Raw genomic sequence first — 20,307 nt, 5'->3', positions numbered from 1 at the left:
GAGATAATATGGATGGAGGATGGAGAGGGGAAGAGCAGCCAATGGGCTGAGTTGTGGGAAGTATGGCACGTGATCACCCAGGAGCCTTCCTCTATAGTTGTCTGCACTGACAGCTGGGCCATCTATCGGGGCTTGACCCTGTGGCTACCTACATGGTACCATGACAACTAGATGGTTGGTCACCGGCCCCTTTGAGGGCAAGGGTTGTGGCAAGAACTATGGACCTCTAGTCAAACTAAGACAGTTACCATATTATCATGTGACTGGCCATTTGCCTTTGGCATCCCCTAGGAATGATAAAGCAGACACACATTGTCCCAGGTGCATTGGTTAGAAGGAAAGCCTGCTTCTGATATAGTCCAATGGTTACATCAGCATTTGTTGCACAGGGGGCAAAGACAATGTGGGCTGTAGCACATCAGTGGGGCTTGCTGTTGAACGCGGAAGGAGAGCCTTGTGTGCTCTAAGAGGGACTTACAGTGAGTCCCACAGCAACATGGGAAAATAGTAAAGGGGCCAATGCCCCTCATCAGGTGGCAGATAGACTATATTGGGCCTCTGCCCATATCAGAAGGGTATCAGTATGCCATGACTTGTGTGGACACAGCTACCAAACTGTTGGTTGCTTTTCCTTCACGTCATGCAGATCAGCAAACCACCAAAAGGGGCCTAGAGATTCTCTTTGCAGCCTATGGCTGGCTGCAGATGACTGAGAGTGATCAAGGCACCCGCTTTCCTGGACATGCGTTACAGGAATAGTTGCAGCAAATAGGAATAAAGTGGAAGTTTCATGTGCCATATAACCCTACCGAACAGGCATGATAAAGAGGAACAATGGTTTGTTGAAATCTGGCCTAGAGTCGGATACCAATAGTCTAATGGGGCTGGTCAGTTCGTTTATGGACAGTGCTAAGGCGTATGAATGAGAAGCCCCAGAAAGGAGCCTTGAGCCCTGTGGACATGCTGACACACATTGCTGCCTCTCCTGTACAACTGTATGTGCAAACCAAAGAGGATTTATTGAAGCCAGGATATGGCCAGCAGAGCAACATCCTGCTGCCAGCCCCAACTGCATTAAACCCTGGAGACTCTATTGAGTGGATGTGGCCCTGGACATTTTGACACATGGACCAGCGATGGCTGGCCCTTCTGGCACCTTGGGGAAAAAACCTGGAAGCTGAGTGGCCCCCTAAGATAATGGTAGTGTACCAAAAACATCCCGGAGGTAAAACATCTTATGGGGAAGTTTTGTTTTAACTTTATGGCTAGTGCATGTACCTCCTGTAGTCCTATATATTGACCCATCTGTAACTCCCACAGAGAGGGGGGTGAAAGTCTGGTATACTAGATGAGATTCCATTCCTGCCACTGTCCTATCACAGGACCACTCTCTTGCATGTCCTACCTGATGGACAAGATTTGCCTATGCTGATGTCATTAAAACATGTATCTTGTCGTCCTTAAGCTTATTTTCTTCTACAGTCCTTGTGTCCTGGACCCACCGCTTGGCTGCAGCTGCCCCTTGATCATTGCTGTCAACTTCCTACTGGTTCAGCTACTGACTGCCTGTAGAATGGGCGAGTTATGGATTTTGAATTTAGCAGATTCCTTTGGCTTGAGGATTATCATGATTTTATTGCTGTTGCTATTGTATGTTATTAGCCTGGTTACAGTGCTCCAGTTTTCTGGCACAGGGGCCATTGTGGAAGATGGGGAGCAAGTAGATTGTGAGGCGAAATTTTTGGAGGGGTGGGCTGTGGGTAAAATTGCAATATATCCAGAAACTCTTTCCTGGCTTTAGTGCATCTACACAAAATAGTTGTTTCCATCGGGTGGGGAGAAGTAGTCAACCTCCGTATCAATATGTAATTATTAGGGCGAGCGAGGGCTTATCTGGACAAGAGGTTGGGTGGTGCCTCTTCTCCTACAGCCGAGTAGCCAGAGACACGGGAGGGTTAGATGTGGGCTGCTTGTAAGAAATAAAGGGGTTTCTTCCACTTTATTTCTCCCTGAAAGGTATTTCGCCCCAGGATTTTCCCCCCGGAGTTACAGAAAGGTACTTTATTTTCTCAGGCCACGGAGCAGAAGAGAAAGTAAAGCCGAGTTTGGTGGGAGGAAAGTGACAATGAAGCGGGAAAGTGTGAAACCGGGCTAATACAGAGAATGGACCGGATTTAAAGTGGCCTGTTAGAGAGAAGAGTTAAATTCCTTTACCTCCGTGTGGACACTGCTCTACGGAGGCGAAGAGGTTCGTCCAGGCCCGCTTGCCGCGCCGACAGAAACCCCAGCATACCGTTCCGTCACAGAGAACGGGCCGTGGCACGCCGCCATGACAGCTCGGAGGCGGGTCCAACAGCGTAGCCTCCCGTTGGTCGGGCGGCGATGCCCTCCGGCCAGTTGTGGGCGCCGTTACTGGAGGGCGGGCGGGGAGGCGGTCGCGGGCGGAGTCGGCGGCTGGGGCGTTGCTGCAGGGGTCCCAGCGGGTCCCACTGCCCCTCGCAGTACGCAGAGCGCATGGCTTGGGTTCAGAGTGTTTTCCGCGCCCTGCGCAGATCGCTGTCAAAGGAAGTGAAGAAGCAGGTGGGCACAGACCGGTTCGGTAACAAATACTACTATATCCCGGAGTACAAGAACTGGAGAGGTGAGGGGAGAGTGAGGGCAGCGGTTGCGCGGTCAGTAAGAGGGGAAAGTGAGAGCGCCTCGGGAACGAGCGCAACGTGCGACACACAAGATGTCACACGAGGGGAAACCCGTTCACTCTGGCGCCTGTCCCGGAGCGCCTCCGCGCGCGGCCCCGCACTCCCTGTGCCCGGCCCTGTGCCGCTGCGCCGTGGTCCGCTTCGCCCGGTCGCGCCAGCGCGAGCCCGCACACCTGTCCTCCCGCGCGGAGGGCGCCCCGGCAGGTCCTTGCCGCTGGGCGACTGGACGGGGACAAGTCCACGAGATCTACCAAAGGCCCTCGGGAGGAGCGGCAAATGGCTTTCTTCCTCCTTTGCCCCCTTGCGACCAGGCCGAGGGGTGTAATTGAAGAGGTGTAACTGGAGCGCCTCCGCTTTCCTTTCTAATTGTTTACCTCTTACCTAAGTAACTCAGGTGCTGGCCTCTCGCATCACCTTCCTCACAACCAAAACTGGTCAGAAGTAGGTCCGTGCACATTGACCATGGAAAGGAGATCCCCACAGGGCTCCATGTTAACCTTTACCATGAGTTCACACTCCAAGACCCGTTGAACTCACTTTAAGATTGGTGGCTCTTAACCGTTGTGCTTCTGTGTAGGTTTCATGCGAAATAGTGGAGTTTAGGGAGCTAAGGGGTGTTCTTCTCCGTTAAAATCACACCAGGTAGCAGCCTTCATAACCTCTTCTCTGTTGTTCCATCACTGGGATGCAAAGGATCTCAGGCTTTGGGGTGAGAAAGTCTTGTATAAGAATTTCAGCACTGACACCTAATAGCTGAGGGATCATGGACAAAATATCCTTCCCCAGTCTCAGTCTCCTCACTTAAAAGTTAGAGGGGATGATGATAGCAATTATATCGAGCGGGCCTAAAATATTTCCAAAATTGTTTTCCATTCATTCCCTGTATCTCTTGACAAAGGGAATGAGTCCTTCCTTCCTTTCTGGTAGAGCACAAAGTGCATTGGATGATTTATCACTCAAAATTGTTTTGCTTAGCCTTTTTCTAAGCAAAATAAATAAAATAAAGTAACTTATTTTAATATCTTAGGCTTGTTTCCCTAATGAACTTATATACTCTGTCAGGGCAGGGAATATATCTTTTTTAAAAAGTCCACAAAGAACTTGGCATGGTGGTGAAGTATTTCTTGACAGATTGCAAGGGAAAGGTGTTTTGCTTCCATAAGATGTCAGTACTGTTAAAAAATGTACAGAACATCAGACTGACTTTTTTTTATTGATGTATCCTTTACTTGCAGTAATAATCGCCCTTTTTGGTGTATGGTTGTATGATTTTTGACAAAGGCTAGAGTCATGTAACTATCACATAATCAAGATACAGTTCTATCACCCCAGAAATTTCCTACTAACCCTCAGTGTTCATTCCCTCACTCCATACAAGCCCTTGGCAACAACTGGTCTGTTTTATGGCCCTATAGTTTGGCCTTTTCCAGAACGTCATTTAAAAAGAATTACACAGGGTGTAGTCTTTTGAATCTAGCTTATTTCATATAGCATAATGCAGTGGAGATTGATCCATGTGTCAGTAGTTGTTTCTTCTTATTGCTAAGTAGTAGTCCATTATATGGGTGTACCACCGTTTTTTATTCACTCGTCAAATGAAGGGCATTTGGGTTGTTTCTAGTTTTTGCCCACACAGGATTTTATGTGACTAAGTTTTCATTTCTCTTGAGTAAATACCTAGGAGGGGATTACTGTGTTGTGTGGTTAATGTATATATAACTTTATAAGAAACTACCACACCATTTTCCAAATTGGCAATATTATTTTGCCTTCCTGCCAGCAATACGTGAAAGTTCTAGATTCATATCCTCACTATCACTTGGTATTGTCTGTTTTTATGTTTATTTTTGCCATTCTACTAGGTACATAGAGGTATCTCATTGTGGTTTTGATTTTCATTTTCCTAATGGCTGAGAATGTTGAGAATCCTTTCATGTACTTATTTTACCATCCATAGATTTTTGATGATGCATCTGTTCAAATTTTTGCCTGTTAAAAAATTTTGTATCAATTTCATTGTGTCATTTCATTTCAAGGAAAATATAATATCATTACAGAAAGATTTAAATAAAAAAATATTTTCTGTCCTAAAATAGCATAATTTATTAGTCAAAGGATATGTTTATCTTTAACTTTATTGATAACAAATTGTTTTCCAAAGTGCTTATGCCAATTTCTACTTCAATTGGCTTGATATTTTGAATTCGTATATTCTGGATGTGAGAAAATCAGGCTTTTATTGATGATGTAGGAGAATCATTGTATGCTGCTAATATGTCTGTATGCTTCACTTCTTAGATAATTGAGGCCTGCAACACAAGCATGTTGTACATTCTATAAATACTGTTACACATGTCCTAAGTGAGAAATATCTTTAGTTTGTTTTAAAGCAAGTTTTCCAAAAATGAGTCATCTGACTTTCCTATTTCTTTGATAAGAAAAGTGGTTCTTTGAAAGTTTCCTTGAGTGTTCTTTGAATTGGATAAACTTTTGTGCATTTAATATCATCAATGAAGAATATTTAGGAACTCTTTAGAGGAAATTACTTTTTCTTGTAATTCAGATGGTGTAGTACCAGTCATTAAAGAGCTATGTTTTCCACAAAAGATATTATCTCATGAGAGAAAAGATACTGTTATATAATTAAAAATAAGTCTCTTGAATAATTTAAGTTTAGGATTGATTGTTGAAATTGTAACTTTAGAAAAAAGCATATTGGCATAACAAAAAAATTACAAATATGACATTAGTTGGCATGTTCAATAACAGTGTTAATCAACATATTTTTATTGAAAGTTTGTTTGCTCTATGGTAGATTATTTAGTAAACGATTCCTCAAATAAATTTTATCTGGAAAATTCCTTCATTATTACACCCTTCTTATTTATAGTATCTCCCTTTTTTACCTATCTGGTTCTATATATGTCGTGTTTCAAAAGGTAGTTTTCTTCCTTTCTAAGATAAATTCTGTATTTGTATTACTTGATTCCAACTAGAACCTCTTTGAACCTTGTTTTATTATTTTCACCTCCTTCTTTTGTATGTTTATTAAGCATCTGCACCCAGTTAAAACCAACAAGTTGATTACTGAAGGACCATTTTGAGTTGTTAATTTGCTAAACGATACTGTGAATGACCAAATTTGGGAGGGGTGTGAATTTATGCATAATTTGCAAAAACATTGGTTTGGATTATTGTGTTTGTTTCTGGGCACCACACTTCAAAAGAGATGGTTGAAAATCTAGTGTCTAGGCAGAGGTAGTTATGATGATGAAAATTTCTAGAAGTTTTATCTATGAGTCTGAATCTTTTGGAAATTTACCCTGTGAAGAGAAAAATTAGAAGGTTTAGAAGATTTAAGAGATTCAGGTATTTGAAAGATTGTATAGAAAAGGATTAGGCTCATCTATATAGCCCTTTAGCTAAGAACTTAGATCAGAGGGTAGATGTTTAACCTTTTTATAAGAAACAACCTTCAGACTGTTAGAGCTATTCTGGAAAAGGAAGAGAGTGCCTAGTGTTTAATTGTAGCTGGGAGAATTAAGGGAGATAAGGAGCTGCAAACATTTGAGCAGAACACCTTGAATGATAAATACAATTTCAGAAAGAATGGTAGAGACTGTTCCTGGTCAGGGATAGGAAGGGGTAGGAAATACCACAGAGTTTAGAAGGTAGTCCCCATGTGGGTAGGCTTCAGTGTAGAAGAATAAGAGAAAGTGTTATAGTGTGGGAATAGACAAGGTCAGATTACGGAAGGACTCAAATACTACTATAGTTTGAAATTTCTTCTTCATTCTGTAAGTAGTAGGTAGCCATTGAAAGCTTGTTCAATAGGGAGATATGATGAGAGCTATTAGAGGAAAGATTCTGGCAGCCCTGTGGAAGATGAGCTAGAGGGGAGAGAGAGGGAGCTCAAGTACTATTAAGTGGGAGCCTTGCTAGATTTACCATGATCCAGAAAGATATTGGACTGAAGTTATGGGCATGGAAGGACAAACTTTGAGTTACTGAAATGTTTGTACTTGATAATGAATTACACTGGTGGAAGGGGAAAGAGAAAAGGAGAGGCCAGAGGTGATTTTATTGCTTTGATTCTGGAGAGATGGTGAGTTGTGGGGGACTGGTTCATTCAAATAGAGGCAAATACAGAAAAATGCAAATAGAGAAGCAGATTTTAGGATTGGGTTAGTGGAAGAGCAAATAATTTGTTGCTAATAACAGGGCAATTGTATAATCAGACAATTGTTTACTCAGATCTGCAGTTCCAAAAATGTCAGTGATTAAAATACAGATTTGGAAGCCACCTTCATACAGGTGGCCACTAATACTATGGAGATAGTTGAATTCAGTCAAGCAGGGAGAGTGTAATATGAAATTAAGAGACAGGTATTTATGAATACCATCATTTCAGTGACTTCCATTACCTGAAAATAAATCCAAACTACCTGGCTGGCATTCTGACCTTTGAGTCCATTCTGAAAATGACATTTGTTTATAATCTAATCTTTAGATCAATATTTCATAAGAAGCCTAGATATTTATGCTACTAGGAGAACTGAAACCTGAACACTTATATGATTTTCTGCTAGGGAGTTGAACCAGATAATAGTGTTTGATTTTTAGCATTCAAGAAAATAACATGAGAAATTAATTGCATGTAGCTAATTTAAGAGTCCCATCTAATCTGTTACTTTTCATAATATTGAGTATCAGTTGATGATCCCCAAATGGATTAAGTTAGGCCCAAGGAAGGGATATCAGTGTATGGTAGATAACAGGATGCTGTCTTTTTAAATCCAGAACAAATGTCACATCAAACATAGCAGGTAGATATCTTTTGGGGGTACATTAAAAAAAATTATAACTTTTATTAGGGCTTTTTATATAGTGAATTGTTTATACTAGGCTACTAGTCATATTCTCAAACTGTTCACATTTTAATAATCATGAAATAAAGATATTCAAGTCAAACATTTTTTCAGAAAATCTTATGGTCTAAAAGTTTTTCATTTTGTCAGTTTTTAAATGAAGCATTATTTGTACATATATAAAAGTGGTTAGCAAAGAAAAATTAATGCTAAGGTTTTCATGAAAACATTTACTACCAAATTATATTTTCTATACTTTTTGTATTTATATGAGTATGTTTGGAATCACATGTATTTGGATTATCAGTATGCCAAACAAAGTATTTATAACATTTCCTGAGTTTTATATTTCATGTTTTTTGGTTAAAAGAAAATGGTGGCCTTTGTGGAATTCTCAGATCAGGAGTTCTCTTCTGAGAAGCCATATCAGAAGAAGGATAAACCAAAAGGTAGTAATTTAAAAATTGAGGTTTGTTAATCAAAAATTGAATTTTGTTGAAAACTGAATGGTATTTTATACCTTTTCTATGTCCTTCCTTCTTTAAAAAGAATAGTAGTTGAATTTTACTTTCTGTTCTAAACTGAGAATCACTTCTATTTTATTTATCTATTTATTTTTAACTATTGAATTATGAAATATTTCAAACATAAAAAATACAGTGATCGAACAAACCTCCATGTACCCATTCACGTTAGCAGTTATCAACTCATGGCTAAATTTTATTTTCTGCGTACCTCCACTCATCTCTCATCTTATTTTGAAGGAAATACCAAACATCCTATAATTAACCTACAAATATTTCAGTATATATCTCTTACACAAAGAATCCTCTTTTTTAAATATAACAATAATATCATCATCACATACAGAAATCAACAATTCATTAATATCTTCAAACATGCTGTCCTTCACATTTCCCTGGTTCTTTATAATGCTTTAAATTATTCATTGTGTACTGATTTTTGAAGTTTGTATAAATTGAGTTCCAAAGTCTTTACATTATGATCACTAATACATTTTTAAAGTCTCTTGTAAACTTACAAGTTCTCTCTTCATGTTGATTGTTTTCTTTCTCATACACACACCCCTTTTGAAGTGGGTATCGAAAAGTTACTTTAAAAAAATGGCATTAGCCCATTAATATTTGCTGTAATAAGTGGCATATTTAGCCTTACTTTAGTCATTTTATTTTTTATCCTTTCTGTTGTTGACGTTTTTTATTCCTGACTACCCTCCTTAGATGTCTTTTCCAACATAGCTCTCCTTCTACTGGAAATTGACTGTCTCTACCGAGTGAGACCTGAGTGAATGCTGCAGTCCGGTGGCTTTCCATCAGGCTCTGGTAGAATTTCTCTGGGAGGACTGTACTCAGTACTGAGGATACATTCACTTTTAGTTCCTGCAAGTGGGGGTCTTACGAATGTCAGCATCAGTCAGAGTTGTAGTTGCTTAGGAGAAATAGGAAAGGAGCTCATTGGAATGCTTAACACATGCTATTATGTAGAGTCTTTTTTTTTTTTTAACTTTATTTTGTGACATCTTAACAAGCTGTTCACATTTGTGATAACTAGGCCTCCCTGTGGGAGCACTGGTGGCCTTTCCAAGTTCCTTTGACTTTACCCTTTACCATTTATTTGCCCCTTGCTTACAGACCTCCTTCTGGTCTAAGAGTTTATGGTTTTCTCAGCACTTCTTTTTGGGAAAACCCTTATAGATTCTTTGCAGTGTGATTTGCATTATCTGTGCTGATTCACAGGCCATCATGGCTGAGTGTGCTTTCCTCTCATCCTGTGCTGTTTGTTAACTTCTTATGTGATAAATTTATTCAGCACTGCTTTGTGCAAAACATGTTTTATGTATTTCAGATCCATTCACCTCAGTTTCTGGCCTTTTGATGGTACCTTTATCTGTTTTTAGTGAAGCTACATCCTCCCTTATATATTCTTTAATTAAATTCAGTAGGATTTGGGAAGATAAATGAGGTAAACAAGGGTCAGTCTATTTTAAATTGAAGTTCACATGTTTAATTTGTAACAAAATAGAGACACATTTTTCCTTCCATTTTGTTCTGAACCTAGCAGAATTTTTTTAGTAATGTTTACATTAATGATGGCCATCATTCATTGTTAACTGATTATTTCATGTCTTTACAACAAAGATACAACTATGAATTATTATCCTCATCTTAAACATAAGATGATTGTTTTATTTCTGAATATTGGAATGAGTTTCCTGTATACGTCCCTGGGAATACAGTAGGTACTCAAAGAACAGCTGTTGAATAGAATTGAGATGTTTACAGCCCCATAATTATAACAACAAAAACAAAGCAAAATTAAAAAAACACACACAAAATGATTAAGTAGTTTTACAAAATTTTAAAACAGGTGATTACAGTATATTTTTCTTTTTATTTACGATAACTGGGCCAAATTATTCATCGGGGACTAAAATATTCTGATTAGAAGTGAAAGTATCCTTTCCATAACTTCTACTGTGGTTCCACTTTGGATTGCTTAGTCAAACGACCTTCTAAGTTTAGTTTCACTGCTAGCATCAAACTCCTATTAAGATACCCAGTTTTATTATTTTTTCCTTTCAAGGTGAATATATCATCATCTGATAATTCAAAACCTGTATCATCCACTGTTAGGCATAATTGTAGAGCTACGTTGTTTTTGATGATGTCACCTCAAATTACTTTTATTTAGTATTTAAATATACTAAAAATATAATGAATTAGTACTCAATTAAAACATAGTTATTAAGAATCAGACAAATCAATGGCCATATTATTAAGTAAAGTATGTCTTGTTTCAGTAGGTAATTGGAAGATCATGATATACCTCTTTTGAATATGATATTCTAACACTTGGGAAATAATGAAGATATTTCAAATTTTTCCAGCAGGTGGCAGCATTGTTTAAAATAATTGTATGTTACCAGTTTACTAAATATTTTTCTTTGAGCTGACTTGGAGGAATTTTTTCTTCAAAACAATTGGATTTATATTTTTTCCTCTAAAAAAACCCTGCACTACTGCTTTATAAGCTGTTAGCTTTTTTAAAATTAAGGTATCATTGATATAGAATTTTATGAAGGTTTCACATGAACAATATTGTGGTTTCAACATTCACTCATATTACCAAGTCCCCCCACCCTTTGTGGTCACTGTCCATCAGCATAGTAAGATGATATAGAGTCATTACTTGTCTTCTCTGTGCTATACTGCCTGCCCCGTGACCTACCTATATTGTGAGTGCAAATTATAATGCTCCTTGATCCCCTTCTCCCTCCCTCCTGAGCAACCCTCCCTAACCCCCTTCCCTTTTGTAACTGCTGGTCCCTTCATGGAGTCTTTGAGTCTGCTGCTGTTTTGTTCTTTCAGTTGTGCTTTAGTGTTATACTCCACAAATGAGTGAAATCATTAGGTACTTCTCTTTCTCCGCCTGACTTACTTCACTGAGCATAATACCCTGTAGCTCCATCCATGTTTAAATCATTAATTCTTAAAACAAAGATTTTTAAATGACACTGATTATTCCTAGTCAGTAATGAACAGTGATGTTAAGCGGCATTTATATTTTGAAGAACTGACCAAAAGTTTAAAAAAGAGAAATCATACTTGTAATTTTTTCAACAGTAAATAATATTCTGTATTGAGTTGTCAGAGAACACAATGTAGTCATCACTACACTGTGTCCTAAAATGTTCTGTGATATTAGCTAAAACATGCCTTCTGTTTAAGGATATCTAGAAAAAGTTGAAATTGCATTAAAGTACTTTGTTGAAGATAAAACAATAATTGCAGAGTTTTTAAATAGGTTGTCTCAGGGTCGTCTAAAGGTTGGTTTTTTAATTTTCTGATCCTTATGTTTAAACTTCACTTCTTAATTGTGTTTTTCTCTGAGATTATTTCAATTGCTTATTAAATTTCTTTAGTTTATATGTGTATGCATGCATATACTTAAACAATTATATTTTGGTGAAGAGCAGATACCAACATTTTCCCTGTAGTCCTTGATTGCATTCTCATCTCACACCAGTAGAACCACATCTGTGTCATACTTTCATCTAAGAGAAAGACAGGAGTTGTATGAAATGTGTTCACAGTCATACAATTCAATTCTTTATACTGGTGTTAAAATGAATTTAAGAGACCTTAATCTTGAATTTTGCCTTTCTCTGCCAGGAAAATATGGGACCTTTTGAGCAGAAATGGAAACTGATAATGAATAAAACAGACTAAGCTATGTTCTGTTTTTAAGTGAGGCTGAAAATGTAAGAGAAAAGAGCTATTTGTCCTATTTTGCTTTGAGGATTTCATAATTGCTTTACACTGAGAATAGTAATGTTAATAATGGCAATAATGATAATTAGTGTTATTAAACACTGTGAATTAGGCATTATTTCTAGCACTTGTTGGGGTTCACTGCATTTGTGGAAGAATTATGACATGAGGAAAAATAATATATCTAATGTTCATTTATCAAGGTCATTTAGTGATGCCCTCCATTTGCATTATTATATTTGCATGGAACCAAGTTTCTCCAGGTCAACGTAAATCAGATGAAACTGTTACTCTTCTTTTACTTAGCCTCTCACTTTTCAAAGTACTACTCAATTCAGCAATTCATTTCTGCTATTTGAAAACTTTCTAAGTGTTACTCTACAAGAATTACAAAATTGAGTTCACATGCTTGCTTTTGAAAGTTGGCAATTGAGTGGTGTTGGGTAGAAAATTATCTTTAGAACCATTTAGCAGACTTCACTATTTGTTAGTGTAAATTTCCATTTTTGTAAAATGACTTAAGAGTGTATATGACTTTAAAAAAAACAGTTTTGTAATTTTAACACTGAAGAAACTATTTCTTCCCTTTAACCTTCATCACCTGCCAGGTGACTCGTGCCTCGATCTTGTGATCCAAGTGACAAATTGCACCCTATGCCAGAGATTTTAATTAAGCATTTTTTTTCCATCAGCTGAATATATCATATAAAGTTGTTTGTTTTCTATGTTTTGTTTATTAAAAGCATAACTCTTATTCAGCAAACATTGATCCAGTCATCCCTAAGGGGCTTTGCTATGAAAATCATGTTTACTCTTTTTCTTTTTTCATCTTTCTCTTTTCGTTGTCTGATCAGGGAGGACAGGAGGTGTTCAAAAGAGACCACTTAAAATGACCTGTTTAATACTGAAGTGTCGTAGCAAAAGAGCTGTTATGGATGGTGGTGGTGGTAGTGGTTGTGTGTGTGTATGAAAGAGAGGGAAATGTTTTAATTAGCCTTTATTTTGAAAAATGAAACCTAAAATCTTCAGAAAAATTTGCTATGTAATTTGAACTATAAGTTAATATAACTGAGAATAAGTCAAATACTGATTTTCTTACATAGTTTTTCTGACAAAATTATGATAGCACAATATGACATCCTTCATTTCAGATTTGTATTTTTCAGTAGGATTAAGAAAAAGTGTTCTTTTTACAATAGTTGAGGGCTTAATACAGTTTTTAAAGGATTTTTGTTAATCTTTTATTAATATTCTATTCATTATCTTTTGAGTCACATTTCATGTTCTAATCCTATTGATCTATCATGGCCACCTCAATTAGAAATTATGTTTTGTGATTTTTATATTCATAGACTTCATGAAACTATCTTTTGCAAGATTTACAATTTCATTTTGTATTCAACTAATACTATATTTCTAAGGATTGGAAAATTAGAGAAACTGACTTATAAATGAAGAGATTGCCTTGAAGAGTGGGTAGGGATTCAAATACTGAGTAGGTATTTAAATGTGAACTAATAAGTTTATATGGTGAGTATTTTTATTTATGTTGTAACTATTGCTTTCCTACATGTAATGAAAACTTCAGTTATGGTGTTAATGAATGTACAGTCAGTGAGGAACTCCTGGCCTTAAGCACCTCTGCAACTTGCCTTCTCCTTGCAGGCAAGATTTTTGAAAATGTAGTTAATGCACTTATATTTAATTTATTTTATTTAATTTATCTGGAATTCACTTGATAGTTTATCTATTTGATAGTTATTGAATACCTGCTGTGTGCCAGGCACAGTTAGTTCTAGGCCTTTGAAATATACCAATAAATGGACTACTAAAAAACCTTTGCCCTTATGAGTTTACATTGTAGCTGAGGGAGTCAGATGATTAAAAATATATATACATAATAAGTAAATCACATGATTGTTATAGTGTGGTAAGTGCTAAGGGAAAAATAAAACGTAAATCAGAATAAAGGAATCTGGGTAGGAGTACTGGAGGTAGGGAGTGGTGTTGAAATTTTAAATGGAATGGCTAGGGTAGCTTCACTGAGAAGGTGGTATTTTGAAGAGTCTTGAAGGAGGTGAGGAAGTTAGCCAAGTGGTTATCTGTAGCAAGAGCACACCAGTCAAGGCGAGTAGCCAAGTGAATTAGGTTTCACCCAGAACGAAATGGGGAGTTGTCCTCAGCATTTGTGTCGGTGCCAAGCAGCTAGTACTTGGGTTAGTGTTTGCTAAGCTGAAGGAAGGGAACTCCACGGGGTAGACTTGGGCTGCTGGTACCTCATTTTCTTTCCTGCAGTGCTTCTGCTCCTCGCAAGCATCACAATAGAGAAAAGTAGTCCTTGGCTTATGTAAAGCCCTTGAGATGGTTTCATGTTAAACCTAAAAGATTTCCCTGTCATTGTAGATCTAAAATTTGATGTTTTCCCCTAAGATGTTGTTTCTGAGGCCTCCCTTTCTGCATTTGAAATATACCTACATTCAGTGATTGTTCCTTGCAAGCCTTTTTTTTCTTCAAGAATCAGATATGTGCTATGCCTATGTAGTGTATGTCTAGGGATGAAAATGGTATAATGGAGAGAGAAATCGGCAGTGCATCAAAACCAGGACCACCTTCTGCCACTTTAATTCTCCTCTTATAGTTCTGGAATGTGGTCTATGTGCCAGGCATTTATTTACTAGGAGTGTGTGTGTGTGTGTCTCCTTAAAATTAATAGACTCATCCAAAATTTATAAAGAACTCACATGCCTCAACACCCAAAAAGCTAACAAACCTATTAAAAAATGGGCGGAGGATATGAACAGACACTTCTCCAAAGAAGAAATTCAGATGGCCAACAGACACTTGAAAAGATGTTCCACATGGCTAATTATCAGGGAAATGCAAATTAAAACCACAATGAGATATCACCTCACACCAGTTAGGATGGCCAACATAGAAAAGACTAGGAACAACAAATGCTGGTGAGGATGTGGAGAAAGGGGAACCCTCCTACACTGCTGGTGGGAATGTAAACTAGTTCAACCATTGTGGAAGGCAGTATGGAGGTTCCTCAAAAAACTAAAAATAGAAATACCTTTTGACCTGGGAACTTCACTCCTAGGAATTTACCCAAAGAAAACAACTTCTCAGATTCAAAAAGACATATGCACCCCTGTTTATCGCAGCACTATTTACAATAGCCAAGATATGGGAGCAACCTAAGTGTCCATCAGTAGATGAATGGATAAAGAAGATGCGATACACATACACAATGGAATACTATTCAGCCTTAAGAAGAAAACAAATCCTACCATTTGCAACAACATGGATGGAGCTAGAGGGTATTATGCTGAGTGAAATAAGCCAAGTACCAAATGATTTCCTTCATTTGTGGAGTATAACAACGAAGCAAAACTGAAGAAACAAAACAGCAGCAGACTCATAGACTCCCAAGAAGGGACTACTGCTTGCCAAAGGGGAGGGGTGGGGAAGGGTGGGTGGGAAGGGAGGGAGAAGGGGACTGAGGGGCATTATGATTGGTACACATGGTGTGGGGGGTCACGGGGAACACAGTGTAGCACAGAGAAGACAAGTAGTGACTGTGGCATCTTACTACACTGATGGACAGTGACTTCAGTAGGGTGTGGGGGTCTTGATAATATGGGTGAATGTAGTAACTACAATGTTTTTCATGTGAAACCTTCATAAGAGTGTATATCAATGATATGTTAATAAAAAATAAAAATAAAAATGAATACAAAAAAAATAAGTAGTTGGGTGATTCTGACATCAAGCTTCAGTTATGAAAAGAGCTATGAATCTTCAACAAATGCAAATATTCTATAACTCATTCGGAGGCAAAAACTGACCTGAACTGATGTAAGGCTATCTATAGCCTTAGCATGAATATTCATACTTTGTGCTACAGAATTATAACTGTTTGCTCATGAAGTGCTGACCCAGACTCATCTGGTGATGTTATGTAATACTGGGTATGTTTTGTGGACCATATTTTCTTAATAAAAAAAAAAAATTAATAGACTCTAGTTTTAGAAATATTATTTTCACAAATTACTTTCCTTTGGGAACTAAGATCTAATTTATAACAATATGTCAAATACTTTAGTTAATAAAATCATAAATATAATTTAATTAAATATGGGCATTTTTAAAATTGAAAATACTTTCCCTTAAATACTGGACATTAGTGTATATTGTCATTGAAGATCAAAAGTAAAATTATGAGCTATTAAGAAGGTGTTAAATGTAGAAATGGGGTATTTAAATTTTATGTACATTTTATTATTTTTAAAATATTTAAAAAGTACTTTAAAGATGCTTTTAAAAATAACTTGGCAAAGCTAGTGCACATGTAAAATACTTCAGATCTAGGGTAGAATTTATGCAGATGCAGGAAATATGCTTTTATTAAGCAGACTTTCCTCATGTAATTGTACTTTATTAATAAATTACAGAATATGGAATAACAGAATATGAATGATATTTGGAACACATCATTAGCAGGCATTCATCTCACATGTATTTTCTGTATTTTCCTAAGTACTCTCATCCTTAAACTTCTTTTGGTTACTCAGCCATCTGTACCAAAGACAAGTGGTCACTGGTAAGATAGCACCCTCATCTTTAAATCCAATTTTTAATAGAGACAGCTTATATGTTTCCTTCATGACTTTTACATAGGAATTTTCCCCCTCTGAATCATAGATTTGCTTGCTTAATCTTTAAGTTTTCCACATGAGAGCATTGTCTTTGCATTTGTAGTTTTTCAAAGAGCAACTTAAAAATAATCTAGCATAATTTATGTTAAAATGTATTTCCAACCTAAATGATCCTTGAATTTTCTTTCTTTTCAATCTTTGTTAAACTCTGAAAGTTAATCTGATAGAAAATTAGAGTTAAAATGTTCTTACTCTGATTTTATTACATCATGACTAGCTTGAAGAATAAAATAATTTAAATTTTACCCTGTGTTTATCTCTGTGAATGTACGTGTGTGTAACTTTAAGACACTACTATTTCCTCCCAGATACGAATTATAAATAGAGGGCCTTTTGAATGGATACTTTCATTCATTTACAGATGAGGCAGCTGAGATCTGAGGTTGTTATTAGCCCAAAGCTCCTAAGAACTCAAGCTTTTTCCCAGTGTAGTTTAACAAAAATGATTTTTAAAGTGATTTTGTGTGTTACTTTTTCAGTATGTACCACACAATAAATACCTTACCTTTCTTTAAATACCAACTGAAGCTTTCTTTAGTGACATTTTTACATATTTTATATGCATATGTATATATATATATATATATATACATATAAACCATGTCTGCTGCATTTACAGCTTTTCATCTGTTTTTCATTTGAAAATAATCTTCCATTTTCAAAACCAAATCAAGCTTTATAGCTAGTTTACGAAACTAGGAAAGCAGCAGGGTTTTAAAGTGAAAGCATTGACGCATACCAACAGTAGTAGCCTGATACCATTATAACTGTGGCACTGTTTGTTCATCAGCACAGAGATTTGATGATTGCAGTATAGTTTCCGATCAGTCACTTTTGAAACTCGTAAAAAAATCTGTCTGACCCTGTTGTGCAATATTCCTAAAATTGCATATGACTTCATTGAGATGTTTTCATTTAGGCAGGATGTCCAAATGAGGAAAGTAACTGAAACTGGAAATACTGTAAAAACAATCGGGTCAGCTATAAGAAAGGAGAATGGGTCAAAGCCAGTGTCAGATTTTAGTCAGATATATAACCATTTGCCTAGTTTGTATTGAGTATGATGGAAAAAAAGTGGCTAACATAGAGTTAAAAACTTAATTGAGCTCTACTTGGATAACTTTTGATTCAAAAGCTGGAAGTTAAGTCTTGATAACCTGTTGATATGGCACTACAGTTTAATTAGAAAGTAAAAATTAAAACAAAAAGGCAACCTACAGTATGGGAGAATATATTTGTAACTGACTTATCTGATAAGGGGTTAACATCCAAAATATATAAAGAACTCATGACTCAACACCAAAAAAACAAATAACCTGATTAAAAAATGGGTGGAGGACCTGAACAGACATTTTTCCAAAGGAGAAATACAGATGACCAACAGGCACATGAAAAGATGCTCCACATCACTAATCATCAGGGAAAGCAAATCAAAACCACAATAAGATATCAACTCACACCAGTTAGAATGGCCACTCTCCAAAAGACAAGAAATAGCAAGTGTTGGTGAGGATGTGGAGAAAAGGGAACCCTCCTGCACTGTTGGTGGGAATGTCAATTGGTACAGCAACTGTGGAAAGCAGTATGGAGGTTCCTCAAAAAACTAAAAGTAGAAATACCGTAAAACCCAGTAATCCCTAGGAATTTACCCAAAGAATACAAACCCCTAACTTGAAAAGATCTGTGCACCCCTGTGTTTATTGCTGCATTATGTACAATAGCCAAAGTATGGAAGCAACCTGTGTCCATCAGTAGATGAATGGATAAAGAAGATGTACCTATACAAAATGGAGTATTATTCAGCCATTAAAAAAGAAATACTGCCATTTGCAACAACATGGATGGATGTAGAGGGTATTATGCTAAGAGAAATAAGCCAGGTGGAGAAAGACAAATATCATATGATTTCACTTGTGGAATACAAAAACAAAGCAAAACAAATGAACAAAACAGTAGTGGACTCATAGGCACAGTAGTGACTGGTGGTCACCATGGGGAGGGTGAGGGGAATAAAGGGGCACAAAATTCTCAATCATAGTATAAGTTGGCCACAGGAATAGTAGTAGTACAGCATAGAGCATATAGTCAATGATTCTGTAGCATCTTATGTTGATAGATAGTAACTGCACTAGTTGGGGTGAGGACTTAATAATGTGGGTAACTGTTGAACCACTGTGTTGTATATTTGAAACCAATATAAGATTGTAAATCAATGAAACTTCAATAAAAATAATTAAGAAAATTAAAGAATTAAGCACAATTATTTGTAACTAATAAAATTTTATTTTTCCTTTTTAAAGTTATTTTAATAACCACTATTTTACACTGATTTGCAAATAAAATCTTTTCAGGACCTCCCTTTCCATTCTTAGCTTTAGTGTGCTTGGATCCCTCCTCCTTGTATTTTTTAATTGTATGCCTTTGCAAGAACAAAAATTTTTCAATGTTTAAAATAGCAGCCTCTAAAGGAGGCATTAGTTTCTGGAGAAAGGCTGATTCTCTGGCCATGTGCCAAATGTCCTGCTAGATTATTGGCAGTGAAGTACTCAGTGTGACTCTCAGTGAGTAAGTGGCATCCACCTATGTCTTTTATTTTTTGGGAATGGAAAATAGGCAAATTTTTAAAACTCTAGGAGTCTCAGAAATGAATCTGGGTTAGGTTTAGAGCCAGCAGAATTAAATTTGTAGCTACTGCTTAAATTGTGGAAAAGCTAATATATTCAGGAACATTTTGGGCAACTATAAACTTGAATAAATGAATAAATAAACCAACAAATCTAAAGCTTTAATTTTAATAAGGGCAACTGTAATCATTAACATTTAACTGTGTCCTTTAAGAAACTGATACTGAAGGAACAAAAACTTAATGATCATGTTCTTTTTTTTTCTAGTAAGTGTCATTTTGGAGGATTATTCTTGTATGATTATAATATGTGTTTTCTGAAGATTATGAAATAAGATATGTGAAAACTCCAAATAAATTATTTCAGCAATAAGAAATTATTGCTGTTTTGGAACTGTAGTAACTTGATGACCTTTAAAAAAATGTTCCTTTGGTTTAATAAATATGTGGAATAGACTTATAAAATTTTATTTGCTTTCAGCATGCTGAAAACACAGTTTTATCCTATGAATAGGCATGAGTGTTGTAATCACAGACTTAACAAAGGCTTTGGCTATTAAAGAATAAACCATAAAAATGCTATGGAGGTTTGAGTCATGTCCTCCTTCCAAAGTAAAAGACACTGTGACTCAACCCTAATCTCTGTGATCATCCTTTCTATTTGCAAAACTCCCATTTTTCTCTCCTTTGTAACAGTATTCCACACAGCAGGTAATATCTTTCTCTGGCTTTCTTCCCACAGCATGACCTAACTGTGTAACTTTCCTTACCAAACCTTCATAAGTCCCTTAATTTTTTTTGGCTGTATAATTTATTGTAAAGATGAGGTTTTCAATATAAGAGACTCATTGTATTCAGAGATATGTGATTTAGAATTTTGAGTATTTGGGTGCACATGTCAATTTATATTTTCAGTATACTATGAAACATGAAGCCACTTAGACTGGTAAAGGAAGTGAAATTGGAGGTTTTGAGGCTACGTGTTTGAATATAGATTGTATGTATTTAAAATCTTAGTATGCCAATTAAAGTTGAGTGGAAATAATGGCACATTACTCCAGATGGGTATGGAGCACAGGATCTCAAAAACATTTTTTTGAGATGGTA

The 20,307-nt window shown here is 36.6% G+C and overlaps 2 protein-coding genes and 1 long non-coding RNA gene across 8 annotated transcripts in view; 1 reads left to right on the top strand and 2 right to left on the bottom strand.

The window, feature by feature from the left end:
- The window catches only part of ERCC8 (ERCC excision repair 8, CSA ubiquitin ligase complex subunit), a 48,553-nt gene extending 46,182 nt beyond the window's left edge, over positions 1–2,371 (bottom strand). For 3 of the 6 annotated variants that reach the window (XM_057494942.1, XM_036901779.2, XM_057494946.1), the window contains exon 1: positions 2,215–2,371. In XM_057494942.1, the coding sequence (XP_057350925.1) occupies positions 2,215–2,291 (77 nt within the window). In that variant the 5' untranslated portion in view covers positions 2,292–2,371. The remainder of the gene's footprint in view (positions 1–2,214) is intronic. The other 3 variants (XM_057494945.1, XM_057494955.1, XM_057494950.1) reach the window with 3 other exon arrangements.
- LOC130681673 (uncharacterized) overlaps positions 1–20,307 on the bottom strand; it is a 219,089-nt gene that overhangs the window by 56,588 nt on the left and 142,194 nt on the right. The gene's annotated exons all lie outside the window — the stretch shown is intronic.
- NDUFAF2 (NADH:ubiquinone oxidoreductase complex assembly factor 2) overlaps positions 2,419–20,307 on the top strand; it is a 167,913-nt gene continuing 150,024 nt past the window's right edge. Inside the window, exon 1 of the mRNA XM_036901810.2 lies at positions 2,419–2,641. Within this exon, the coding sequence (XP_036757705.1) occupies positions 2,515–2,641 (127 nt within the window). The 5' untranslated portion in view covers positions 2,419–2,514. The remainder of the gene's footprint in view (positions 2,642–20,307) is intronic.

This window comes from Manis pentadactyla, chromosome 2 (assembly GCF_030020395.1).
Source record: "Manis pentadactyla isolate mManPen7 chromosome 2, mManPen7.hap1, whole genome shotgun sequence".
Classification (NCBI taxonomy): domain Eukaryota; kingdom Metazoa; phylum Chordata; class Mammalia; order Pholidota; family Manidae; genus Manis; species Manis pentadactyla.
The sequence above is the reverse complement of the archived record's forward strand: the minus strand, read 5'-3'. Positions and strand labels throughout refer to the sequence as shown.